The sequence below is a fragment of the Centroberyx gerrardi genome, chromosome 13, assembly GCF_048128805.1.
Source record: "Centroberyx gerrardi isolate f3 chromosome 13, fCenGer3.hap1.cur.20231027, whole genome shotgun sequence".
NCBI classification, from domain to species: Eukaryota; Metazoa; Chordata; class Actinopteri; order Beryciformes; family Berycidae; genus Centroberyx; species Centroberyx gerrardi.
In genome coordinates this window covers 22585366-22597654 of record NC_136009.1, presented here as the reverse complement: position 1 = coordinate 22597654, position 12289 = coordinate 22585366, and the positions used below count along the sequence as shown (strand labels likewise).

Below are 12289 nucleotides of genomic sequence, written 5' to 3'. Positions count from 1 at the left end.
ATGAGTAAGCTAGCTAATAATAGCAGAGATCCAACAGAAACGTCTGCTGTAGAGTTAATATATCACGCTCCAAAATACTGCAAGAGTAATACTGCTTTGTCATTCGCTTTTTTGGCTAGAGAACAAAATGTGTTGTTTTGCCGGTTGCTCATAGCACCGTCCTCCATCTTTAAGTAGTTGAAAATGCAAGGTGGGTTGGGGGTGGGGGTGTATGGGCCTGAAAGTGAGTTTTTGAAAGCCAGAAATCTCAGAACCTGGTGAAGTAATCGTTGAGTCACTAATATTGGTCAAGAACCCTATCAAACCTCCGCAGATACAGTATATTATGGTGACTTTGAGCTATGGGACAGTAAAAATCTCACTTCAAATCACACATCAAAATCACACATCAAAACGCATTCAATCTTTTCTTTATTTCCCAGGTTTGTGTTCAACAAAAGGTCGGTGGACAGCACCCACTCCTCCCATGGCAACCTGTCGCAGGCGTCCATCACCTCCTGTGACGTGCTGAGCGGAGACGAGGTGGACAGCCCCTTCCACTCCCGGCCCAGGAGGATTGGCGAGCGGCGGTCCAACAGCAGCACAGACATACAAGGTGCGCGCACTCAAAAACATCCATGTACATTTCAGTTCAGGTTATGAACCCACGTCATGATTGCATGCCACACAAAGTTAGCCTTATTCACTGGCACTATAAACACCAGCGTACTCTAGAGGAGATAGTTGCCATTTGAGAAAATTGACACCTACTCTTACAAAATGAGTGATAACATAAAATGTAAACAAATTTTGACACTTTTTTGAAGAACAGCAGGTAACTTCAGTTCTTGGTTGACAAAATGTCACTTTTACAGACTGGATAATCTTTAATTTATTTGAACTTGAGGAGTTTTTTTTTTCCAAAATGGATATTGTTTTGGAAACTAGGTGAGCCCCGAACTCAGAGTGATCAGTAAAGTTAGAGTAGGTCAGACAGCTCAGGGTGGGAGGCGATCTCTGCACAAGATCAACCTGCCTGTGACTTTATACAAGTGTCTTGGGGACTTTCCCTCAGGGACTTGCCCACTGTCCTGACTCATGGAAAATTTCTCAGGTCTCAAACCAAAACAGTTTGAGCTGTTCGTTGCTTACGAATCGTAAGTCTGGAAAGTCTGCGTGTCCGTTCTGCCCTGAAAATAACTGAAACTGTAGCTGAGAATATAACAGAATGGTTAGCTGTCATATTTGTCTGTTATTCTGCTTGTGTGTGACCGGCGGTCTGTATGTCGTCCTGCAGCGCTGAGAGGCCAGGTCCCGCTGCGAGCCTGGGCCTCAGGTAGTCAGGGGAGCCAGGGAGGGATGTGCAGCGACTCGGAGAGCGCTGGAGGCAGCAGCGAGTCCAGGTCCATGGACTCCCCCACCGCCAGCCCAGGTATGAGAATTTTACAGCCGTGATCCGCAATCGAGATTTTCATCTTTGAGAATATGTCCTGAGTGTATTTGCACATAGAAATGGCGAAACAGAAAGACGAGAAAAGGAAAGAAAATATTGATGCAGGTGAGATAAATAAACCCCTATAATCATCTCACCTTAAAAGATAAAAAAGCAAAAAGAAAATAGCTGATCAAGACTGATTTGGCTTGCTAAATGACGACAAAACAAACAAGGAAGAAAACGCTCAGTGTATTTCTTTTCAGTAAAACTTCCTCATTGTACACTGGACTCATGCACTGCTAGTCACTCAGCAAACTTCCCCCTACAACTGAAACCATACTAAATGCCGCACAAAGCTATAAAGTACTGAACACTGAATCTATGTATGTAGAGCATCACATACTGTCTACTGTCTGTCTTATGTATTGCACCGTCCCTTGAGGGTCTGTTGTCCTCGTACCTGTAAATTGACGATACAACTCTGCACTAATGTCACCAAGGAAAATTCCTGCGTATTTCTTGTACTTCTTGTTGATTAAAGCGATTCTGATTCTTATTTATTCGTACAGGTGATTTCAAACGACGGCTGCCCAGAACTCCTTCCACTGGCACCATGTCTTCTGCTGATGACCTGGATGAGAGAGAGCCACCATCGCCCTCAGACAATGGTAAGGGGTGTGTGTGTGTGTGTGTGTGTGTGTGTGTTTGTGACTGTGTCTGTGTGTATCCTCATCCTCGGGCAATTGTATGTTAATGTGTATACTAACTTGTGTGTTGTGTCTGTGGTAGCACACCCCACAACACATATTGCGCGTATGTTGCTTTGCGTGTGTGTGTGACGATTTATGTGAGAGGGAAGTAGAGGCAGGGAGGGAGAAATAGTGAGAGACAGTTGCACACATTTGCACCGTTGCAACACGTAGCGCTTTTTATATGTGCGATTTCTCTTACATCAGATGTTTTTACACTCTGCACAGCTGCACAGATGGGGGGGCCATGTTAGTTTTGGCGCATGGCTTCAGCGTACAGTTCCTGTATCTGCGCTGACCTCTCCCAGTTGGCAAAAGTGTTATTTTTATTTTCTCATTGTTATTTGAAGCATCAGAAGCTCCAGCTCTTCCATTTGACCTACTTTTCTAAAAATGTCTTAGTGAATTAAGGCCTGTGTTTAGTTACACGAGCAGGAAGTGATTTTATGCCTAAAATACTAAAACTGGAATATTTAAAGCTGCTGCCTGTGTGGTCGAGCTACAGAAACAAGAGCTTGGTGTGATTTTGTCACTTCTCCAATGAGCAAGTTCCTTCACCAAGGCCCAGTTTGCGCTCTTCAAACAAATAAGTGAATTAAATTGAGACTTTCTCTAATTATGCTGTGATTTCTTTTTTTTTTTCACATCAGAATTTGAAGTCGCTGTGAATTACTGTGTAGATCTGCATTTGGTTATATGACCAGGAAATGTTTTGTCTAAATAATACAATACCAAAAACTATTTTAAGCCACTATTTGCGTAGTTTAGCGCCAATGACAAAGGCTTGGCATAGTCACTTCTCTAGGGAAGAAGTAGCCCTGACCAAGGTCCAGCTTCAGACTGACCTAATATCAAGGGCTCAGCATGAAGTCGCCTCTCTAGTCGGTAAGTGTCCTCACTGGCTCCTCCGTCTGATTTTTCAGGTCTGGCAGAGATGGTGACAGAGACGGCCAGTTCTCCCGGTCCCTTCCGAAACGCTCAGATGTCCAAGGCCTCCCAAACCCACAAGCTGAGGAAACTGCGAGCCCCGTCGAAGTGCAGGGAGTGTGACAGTCTGGTCGTTTTCCACGGAGCCGAGTGTGAGGAGGTACGGCACATCTACTCTTTAATTAGCTCCAGGAAGTGTAATGGTGCCATGTGTTTATACATAGATTAGCAGGGTGTGAAAATACCTTTTTCTGGCCACAGTGGTCAGTGGATTCAGGATGCACCAGCTAGTTTAATCTCATAGCAGCCAAAGTATTTTGTATAATAGTATAGACTCATTGCAAGTGACAGGTTGACTTCCTGCAAAAGTGGTTATAGAAAATGCAAATTTAGCAGACAGACAAAATATGCTGCCATTTGGCTGTTTGCTAGTTTGCCAGTCAATCAGTTGATCACCCACTTGATACTTGTGTTTAATTGGCTGTGTCTCTCTCCTCTCCCTGGCCAGTGCTCCCTGGCCTGCCATAAGAAGTGTCTGGAGACGCTGGCGATCCAGTGCGGCCATAAGAAGCTGCAGGGCAGACTGCACCTGTTCGGTATCGACTTTGCCCAGGCAGCAAAGAACAGCGCAGACGGCATCCCCTTCATTATCAAGAAGTGTACCTCTGAGATCGAGAGCCGAGCCCTCAACATCAAGGTAAACTCAATTTTCAGGAGGCATACAGTGGAGCTGATTGGGTCTTTAGGACTCAAACTTCTCAAAGTGTCAAGACATACAAGTATTGAATTTTTAAACAGCACTGGCTTTAGAGATACCCTAGTTTTGGTTATTTCATGGTATAAGCACACAATCTCAGACTGTTCTTTTACAGTTGATAAAAACAACGAAATTCAGTAAACAATTCTGCAGTTAGATTATTTCCCCTGATTCTCCTTTTTAGCCAAAGAAGTGTACTGATCTGTGTATGTTTTTCCCTCATAGGGCATTTATCGTGTGAATGGTGCCAAATCGCGTGTGGAGAAGCTCTGCCAGGCGTTTGAAAACGGCAAGGACCTGGTTGAGCTGTCTGACCTCTCACCTCATGACATCAGCAATGTCCTCAAACTCTACCTGAGACAGGTGGGCCTCACAATCGCTTACTGATTAACAGTGAGACAATGAGAGGATCATTTTTGTGATAATATGAAAAAAGATTGTTGTTGTGGTATATAGTGACGCACAAGTTAAATTAGATTCTTCATTATAGAAATGGTAGTTTCAGCCAAGCAATCTTAGTGATCAAAGATGAATTATATAATAATCCCCATAATGCACAGTCAACTAATGTGGAAACCAGGGAGCTAGTTAGCGATCTTTCTTGTTTGTTTTTACTCTGATGTATTTATACTGCTTTGAAGAATGCCCTCTCAGCTATTATTTTTAGACATATATTAGTCATTAGTTATTACTTATATTAGGTATGAGTTATGAATTACATATTGCCAATTTAAGACTTTTAACACTCAGGTTTGTGTGAATCTTAACTTGATGTTCCGAGTTTTTTCCCCCCAATGCTAAATACACTGATTCCCTTCCATGTGCAGTTACCAGAGCCATTGATCCTGTACCGATACTACAACGACTTCATCGGCCTGGCCAAGGAGTGCCAGAGAGTGATCGTGGAGGAGGCCGATGCAGCGCAGGGAGCCCAGACGGGAGAGAAGGGCGGCCTCAGCATCCAGCTCAACAGAGTCATCTTCAAGATCCGAGACCTGCTCCGCCAGCTGCCCCCGGCCCACTACAGGACGCTGCGCTTCCTCATAGCTCACCTGCACAGGTAAAGACCCACAGCTAGTCCGTGATGATGATTTCTGTCAGCAGCTCTCTGCACACATGCACTGATAAACGAACTTCCGCATAAGTAAACGGAGATTTGCACTTCCTCATAGCACAGAGGCAGTAGAAAAGTACACAAGGCTCTCATTCTGTTGATAGTCGGGTTTATGGGTTTTTAATGGCCGATACTGATACCAATATTTTTGGATTGAAGCTGATGAGTGGGTATTTTGTGCTGACATTCTGCATATTCAGATTTGACCATTTTCATGCCAAAAATCATAGGACACTAAAACTATAACTTTAAACCCATGCTAATGAAATTCTTAAGTTGGTTAACGGCACCGTAAGGCAGGTTTCATTAAGGTTTTACAGACTGTCACTCCTGAAGCTGGTTAAGTAAAATCATATCTTAACCTCCATCATATCCAATTTTTATTAAAAGGCAATATTGGCTCTGATATGTTGATCTAAGCCTATTTCGGAGTCAATGTCTCCTTGCTCATAACCCAGCTAAAATGTTTGATTGATATCTGAAAAATCGCTGTTAAAAATGAAACCCACAATCAATCTCTGCGCCCCCCAGAGTGACTGAACAAGCAGAGGAGAACAAGATGACTGCCAGCAACCTGGGCATCATCTTCGGCCCGACGCTGGTGAAGCCGCGGCAGACGGACGCCGAGGTGTCGCTGTCCTCCCTGGTGGACTACCCCTACCAGGCCCTGATGGTGGAGCTGCTGGTGCGACACTTCCACATGATCTTCGACGTCTCGCCCCTGTCCGGCTCTGACCTCTCCGCGGCCGGCCAGGCCTCCCCCAGACTCACCCCCCAGGAGAAGGAGCAGAGGCTCAGCAGACACTCCACCTCCCTGGTGGACATCAAAGAGGTGAGGAGGGATTTTGGGGGTGTGGGTAAAGAACTGGAAACGCATTACAGACTCTTGAATGGACTCGCATTGATTGATTCGGGTTTGCAGTACAGGGGTACAGAGAGGGTGTCTGTTCTGTTCTGTTAGGTCATCCATCCTTTCTGTTTTGAATTGTTTAAATTGTCTTTTCTGGTGATGAGACCATTTAATATTCCATTTCCAAGGAATGAGAAATTAGTGGGGGTTTTTTCCTAACCACAAAAATTAAAGTTAACTTCATTGATTGACTATTAATTGCTACTTTGTGCTCAGAATTTAACTCAATTCTGGTATCATTTCCCTGCAGAGTGCCAAAGTGTACAAAAGGCACTCATCAGTGATCCCCTCCTCTCATATCCTGGATGAGGTGCAGGAGGTGCAGCCAGGAACGGACAGAAGAGAGGTGTCGGCCTTGGACAGACTCAACGGGATCCAGACATCTGGTGCTGCTGACGTCCAGAGGTCGACCCTGGTGTTTGGCCGTCCCAGCCCCAACCTCCCCTCCACCTCCCCCTCCACCTCCATGGCACCAAAGGTCCAGCTACGCACGCAGCGCTCCAAACTTGTGTCTCGGCCGATCAGCATGCCGCTGGAGCGTCTGCCCGCCCCCGCCCAGGTCAGCGAGAGGAATAGCCGGAACACTGCTGCTAACGTTGACGCTAACCCCGCCGAGCGGGACGCCACCGCTGACACCATACAGGAGGTGGTCGAGCCGGAGAAGCCCCGCCCCACCGGCTCGTCCAGGGTCAGCACCTACTACATCACGCCCTTCATCGACACGCAGACGATGCAGAGGAGGACCTGGGACAGGAAGTACAAACACTACGATGTCACTCCCAGGACGGCCATGATAGTGGCCAACCTGCCACCGGCCAGCTCCGGAGTGCAGCCTGCGAAGGCGGTTGCACCAACCACTGTTGGGCCGGTGACTGCTCCGTCTGTGCTCCCCACCACTAGTAGTGTTAGCACCATATTCCCCAATCACCCCTACACAGTGTCAGTCAAGCCTGTCTGGACTTCCAAAAGGGAAAATGACACAGATAATTCAGTCAGTGAGCCTGGCAGCTCAACAAGCCTCCCGATTACACTCAGGGCCCCCAGGACTCTGCAGCCCCCTCCCGGAACTTTCTACAAGCCTCCTGTCTCCATAGGCAGCAGAGCCAGGACGCTTCCAAACTGGACCACTACTGTTACCACCACCACCACCACCACCTCCTCCCTCTCCCCGACCAACCCCACCCATGTAGTCACCACATCCCCCGCCCACAGCAGCCCCCCACAGACAAGGCTCCAGACGCAGGACTCCATAGACAGCTCTACTGACCCTGAGGTCTCGACCTCCGCCCCCCTGTCGCCCCCCCAGTCCCCGCCCCCCAGCAGCCCCGATGACCTGAGCCCCAGCGAGGCCAAACCCGTCTACCAAAGACTGCGTCCTCGGCGGCTGCAAGAACTGGAACACAGAGAGGCCCATTTTGTCTGAACGTAACAAGCCAAAAAACGTTTTTATATTTGTAAATATAAATGTACCTGTGCCATAGTGTAAATTGGGGGGAAAAACATGTATTTTTTATCAGAGAAGGTGAGAGAGCCAGTGTAGGCCTGTGAAAATGAACCATGAAAGTGTTACAAGTGCTAATATATTCTATGTTACATGTTGGAGTCATGGCATAAACAGTGGTTGGTCTCCCAACCATTTGGAACATGCTCATAGTAAAAGTGTGATGCCAACATTGTATGTTTAATGTTTTTTTTAAATAACAAATAGATTAATTGTCTATTTTTCTCTCAAAGAAATTATACATGTCACAAAAATGATTTGTGTCTGTAAAGAAGAATTGTAAGCCTATCATTTTGTTGTTTTACTTAAACAAGTTCATGTACAATGATTGATTTGTTATGAAATGATATTTTATTGTAACCACACGATGCACTTACTCAATGCAGGTTCAAATTCTAATGTTGCCTTTAATGTTAAATGTTGTTTAGAAGACATTGTATTGTATTCCACAAGGAATAGAGGAAGTATTTTAACATGTTTTTAATTGTAAGAAAAAGAGTTCAACCCTTTTACCCTTAAGTTTGTCCAATATAGCCTGTGATTGGTACATCTTCTTCAGTATGTAAACCTTATGTATCTGTTTACGTTTTATATTCATTCATACTGCATGTTCGTCACAGTAATTTTGTCTCATCAAATTAATGTGACTATACAGAAAAAACGACATGCAACAGTTCTTGCTGCAAATTAAAAGTGTAGTTCAAACTGTTATTTCTGCTCCAGTGGAGATTTTGTTCTTTCAGTGCCTTTCAGTTGTATGATCAGACAACCAGGTTTATATTTGTAACTTGCCTTGTAGACATAGTTTTATTTTGTTATGTCTGTTATTGATACTACTTCACAAATCTTTGTGTCATCACTGAGTTGCACTTATGGGGCAACTCAGTGGGCTTTTTTTCCCCTGTTCTTGTGATAGTGCCATTATAACGTTTCAGCCTGTATTTACAACCTTGGATTCAACCAGATTTTTTAGATTATTTTTTATGATAATTTTGCTGTATTGGACAACACAGGGGGAGAGAGAGAGAGAGAGCGAGGAGGAGGGGTGGGGGGTAGTGTATGATAGTCACCAGAAAGCCCAGATTTGTGCAGGTTTAAGCCTTGAATTTCTCCTCGAGTTTCGGGGTAAGCCTGTACCTGTGGCCACTGTGCTCACTGCTCACAGTTCACAGCAGGTTCAAGTGGTTTTACCGTGCTTCTGTCAGGCCTTCACACTCTCCCGGCCTAATCACTTATGTCACCTGTTCTCCCCAGCCGAGCTGTTCAGAAGAGTGACTCACCGCAGACGTGCTCGACACAAAACCGACAACAAACCAAAACCTGCTTACTGCCTCTGTTCACTCCCCCTCCCCCGAAGTTCCCACAAAACTCTCACATAGTCACCCACGCATTTCTTCTTAAATTTATGTTGTAGGTCTTTACCTGAAAGCTTCTACGCGGAGCAATTTACAATGACTGAGCAGGTAGGGGTTCAATGTCTTGCCCAGACACTTTGACAGGACAGAAAACACATTGGCTCCTGCGGGCTCCTGTGACCCTCCTGTCTGTCTAACCACTAGGAGTCCCTGCCTGCCCTTAAGCAGATATCCCCCTAATTCTCCCTCCAAATGGATGACTGTTGTCTTTTTTCTGCCTGTCCGTGTTGAGCTGGGAGATTAGAGCAATCAGATTAGGAGTGCTGCTGACCTGGAGGCGGAGGAGAGAGTGGGCAGCTGGGAGTCGCACCGAGCTTTTCTACCTAGCTTAATGTCTTCCATTACTTCTCCTTGTTTGTGAACCTCTTTCTCTTAGATGTCGTACGACTTTTATATCCTTCTACTAGAGGTAAGGCTCAGGATAAAGCGTTTTATTCTACGAAAGGTGTGTTGTGGTGTTGGCAAATTGGATGTAAACTGTAAGATCATGTAAGAGCAGACAGCAGTACGGTCGCCAACGGCTGCGCCATAGTTTTTCCAGCACCTTCATTCTGTCAATATAACGTTATAATGAAAATTTAGAGGCTCTGGTGGTTGTGTTTTAGAGTTGACTTGATGTATCTTTTGTTCTCAAACGAAATAATGAAAGGTGCTTTACCAGGTACTTAGACGTTCAGTAGTTTTTACATGTTTGCCACAAGATTTCTGCCTGGTCCTATCAATCTTGCGCAAAGGAGACCTGCCATGCGTAATTACTGTTTGAGTAAGAAGGCGATTCTAGAGAAGTCAGACACATAATGACAGTCTTTACTCTCCTTTTTGGTCTTATAGTCCTTTTTTCCTCTTGTTTTTCTAGACAGGTGTTTACGTCTATGCATCCTCAGTCTGGCACATAATCCACAGGCAGGAATAATCTATTGAGCATGTCGCTCTGAACAAATTACTCTGCATGTCCGACATTCTCTGAGGCCATCTGCGCCTAACCTGTACATGTGATTGACTATGGGAGTGATTCATTTTTTATACAATATCTACAAAATAAATTGGTGCCTTTTGGGATGTTTGCACGATTGGCTGTGGAGTAGATGCCCATTGCTTTCCCAAAACAGGCATACAGTTTCACATACACACACATACCCACAATTATAACAACAGTTATAATAATTGATCTGGCACAGGGGAATTATCTTCTCTTGCCCCTTTCCAGGCACAGAAATCATGGTCAACTAGTCCTATTCAACACCAAGACCAAAATAAGAAATGAACAGTGTACATATCTTTCCCAATGTAAAAATAATGATTAAGGAGTTTCTGAAGGATGAATAGAGATGTGTATCTATCTGTAGAAGTTCTTTACTAAACCCTTCAATTTGATTTTGACTAATCAATGCATAGAAGTTTGAGGACCATTGTTTGTAGTGCTGGGGAGAAAATAAAGGCAGGTGGATCAGGAGGAGAAAAACATATCTTTGAAAATTTCAGGAAAAAGACAAGTCAACATCCAATGGTGGCTGAAGTAAAGACTGAGTCAAAATAGGCACGAGACGGAGACCAGTCCTAAATGTAAAGACCAGACTCAAGTACTATACAGCCCTGGGTCTCTCTGACCACTAGACACAATAACTCTGCCCATTTTGTCCACTAGCCTCATAACAAGGTAACAAGTGAATGTCAGCACTGATGCAGCTCTGCCTCCGCAGGTTTATCACAGTCTGATGACCCCCTCCAGGGGTTGAGCTGCGGAGCAATGAATACAGGCGCTCAAATCCGCCTGTTACTGTGGAAAAACTGGACTCTCCGCAAGAGACAGAAGGTATGACTCTTTCTCTCACCTGCCGGCTTTGTTCACTTGCAATGCTCTGCCTGCTATAAAGCAGCACTGACAGTCTAGACCTGGGTCAAATGGTATGTGCAAATACTTCTTAGCATTTTGACCTGCTTTAAGTACCAGATGGGTGGGACTTTCTTCATAGAACTGTACAATGAGTGCCAGCAACCGTTTGAAGTGACCGCTTTGTATTTTTCTATGATTGACAACTAATCTGACATCTGATTTGTCCTGATTCACTAAACCCTACCCATCTGGTGCTCCGAAACAAATTATTTGCAAATACTATACTATTATATATATACTATTTGGTCTTGCCATGCCTCAGATATAAGTTTTACTGTCAGCATAGAAGTGTATTATGAACACAACTGTTTTTGGATCAGACGCATCTGATGGTCTTTGATGGTTTCAACCCCGGGTTATATTTATTCTTCAAAATATGAACACATTCCTCTTAGGTTTTGGAGCATCTTAGGTACTAGCATGCCCTTAAATATTTTAACAGAAAAGCTTTTATATGATTTGTTCAGGGTCAGGACCAAAATAACGAAAACACCCCACCTTTCAACCTTTTTCTTCCTCCGGATGGGCTTACATTTGGAGAAAGACAAAGGATGCCTTAAACACATGTTGCCAACTGTTAAACATGGTGGTGTATCTACAATGATAAGGGCAGACATCTAGCGGGAGTCATTAGGTCTGATGATTGCTCTGTATGGTCGTATAACGGCCAAGGAATGTGAGAACATTTTGCCGGACCTGGTGCACCCTATGGTGGAAACACACCAGAATGAAGTCTAACGCCTTAAATGGCACCCAGTCACCAGCTCTAAACATCATCGCACCTGGAAATTTATTTAGCGCAGAGTGTGAAGTAGATTTCCACCTCCTTCACGCCTCAAAGAACTGGAGGCTATCCTTCTTTAAGAATGGTTCATTATCCCACTACACACAGTTCAGGATGCGGTATGACAGCAGTCCAAGCAGGATTGAAGCTGCTTTGAAGGCAAAGGGTGGCTTATAAAAGTGCTATATAAAACAAGTCTATTATTACTACATTTATGCTTAATAGACGAACCAGGGATCTTATATGTGACTCTCATTTCACCTGTTTCTTTCCAGATCCGCTTCCTGGTTGAGATCTTCTGGCCAGTCTTGTTATTCATTGGTCTGGTGTGGCTGAGGAAGGCCAACCCACTGTACAGACAACATGAGTGTAAGAAATACTAAATAATGAACTCTCATCCCTGTTTAATAATTCTCTTTTAAAATCCCATGTCAGAAGCACTCACTTGCCTTCCCGTGTGTTGTCTGTTCCTTCAGGTCATTTCCCCAACAAGGCCATGCCCTCCGCAGGGATCCTTCCCTGGATGCAGGGGATCTTCTGCAACGCCAACAACCCCTGTTTCAGATATCCGACCAGAGGAGAGTCTCCGGGGGTCGTCTCTAACTACAACAGCTCCATGTAAGCCCGTGTTTGTCTTTTTCTCTCTTGAATTGTATAATGCATAATGAGAGTGAGTTTTATGACCCCTGTGCCTTGAAACCTTCTAACACACTGTTGAAAAAATACACAGGCATCACTGAGAAAGTAAGGATTAATTTCTTCATTCCTGAAACACTTGCTAGGCTAGATTTAACTTCAAGGGCATATTGCAAGCAACTGCCTGC

The 12289-nt window shown here is 44.6% G+C and overlaps 2 protein-coding genes across 6 annotated transcripts in view; both read left to right on the top strand.

Annotated features, from left to right (window-relative positions):
• The window catches only part of LOC139915226 (rho GTPase-activating protein 29-like), a 33020-nt gene extending 24960 nt beyond the window's left edge, over positions 1-8060 (top strand). For both annotated transcript variants that reach the window (XM_071903753.2, XM_078287661.1), the window contains 9 exons: positions 423-595; positions 1277-1411; positions 1984-2082; positions 3087-3250; positions 3599-3787; positions 4073-4210; positions 4675-4907; positions 5493-5793; positions 6122-8060. In XM_071903753.2, the coding sequence (XP_071759854.2) occupies positions 423-595; positions 1277-1411; positions 1984-2082; positions 3087-3250; positions 3599-3787; positions 4073-4210; positions 4675-4907; positions 5493-5793; positions 6122-7294 (2605 nt within the window). In that variant the 3' untranslated portion in view covers positions 7295-8060. The remainder of the gene's footprint in view (positions 1-422; positions 596-1276; positions 1412-1983; positions 2083-3086; positions 3251-3598; positions 3788-4072; positions 4211-4674; positions 4908-5492; positions 5794-6121) is intronic.
• A 2474-nt stretch (positions 8061-10534) lies between these two features.
• The window catches only part of LOC139915228 (retinal-specific phospholipid-transporting ATPase ABCA4), a 44520-nt gene continuing 42765 nt past the window's right edge, over positions 10535-12289 (top strand). For all 4 annotated transcript variants that reach the window (XM_071903757.2, XM_071903759.2, XM_071903758.2 and 1 more), the window contains exons 1-3: positions 10535-10600; positions 11741-11834; positions 11942-12083. In XM_071903757.2, coding sequence (XP_071759858.2) covers positions 10535-10600; positions 11741-11834; positions 11942-12083 — 302 coding nt within the window. The remainder of the gene's footprint in view (positions 10601-11740; positions 11835-11941; positions 12084-12289) is intronic.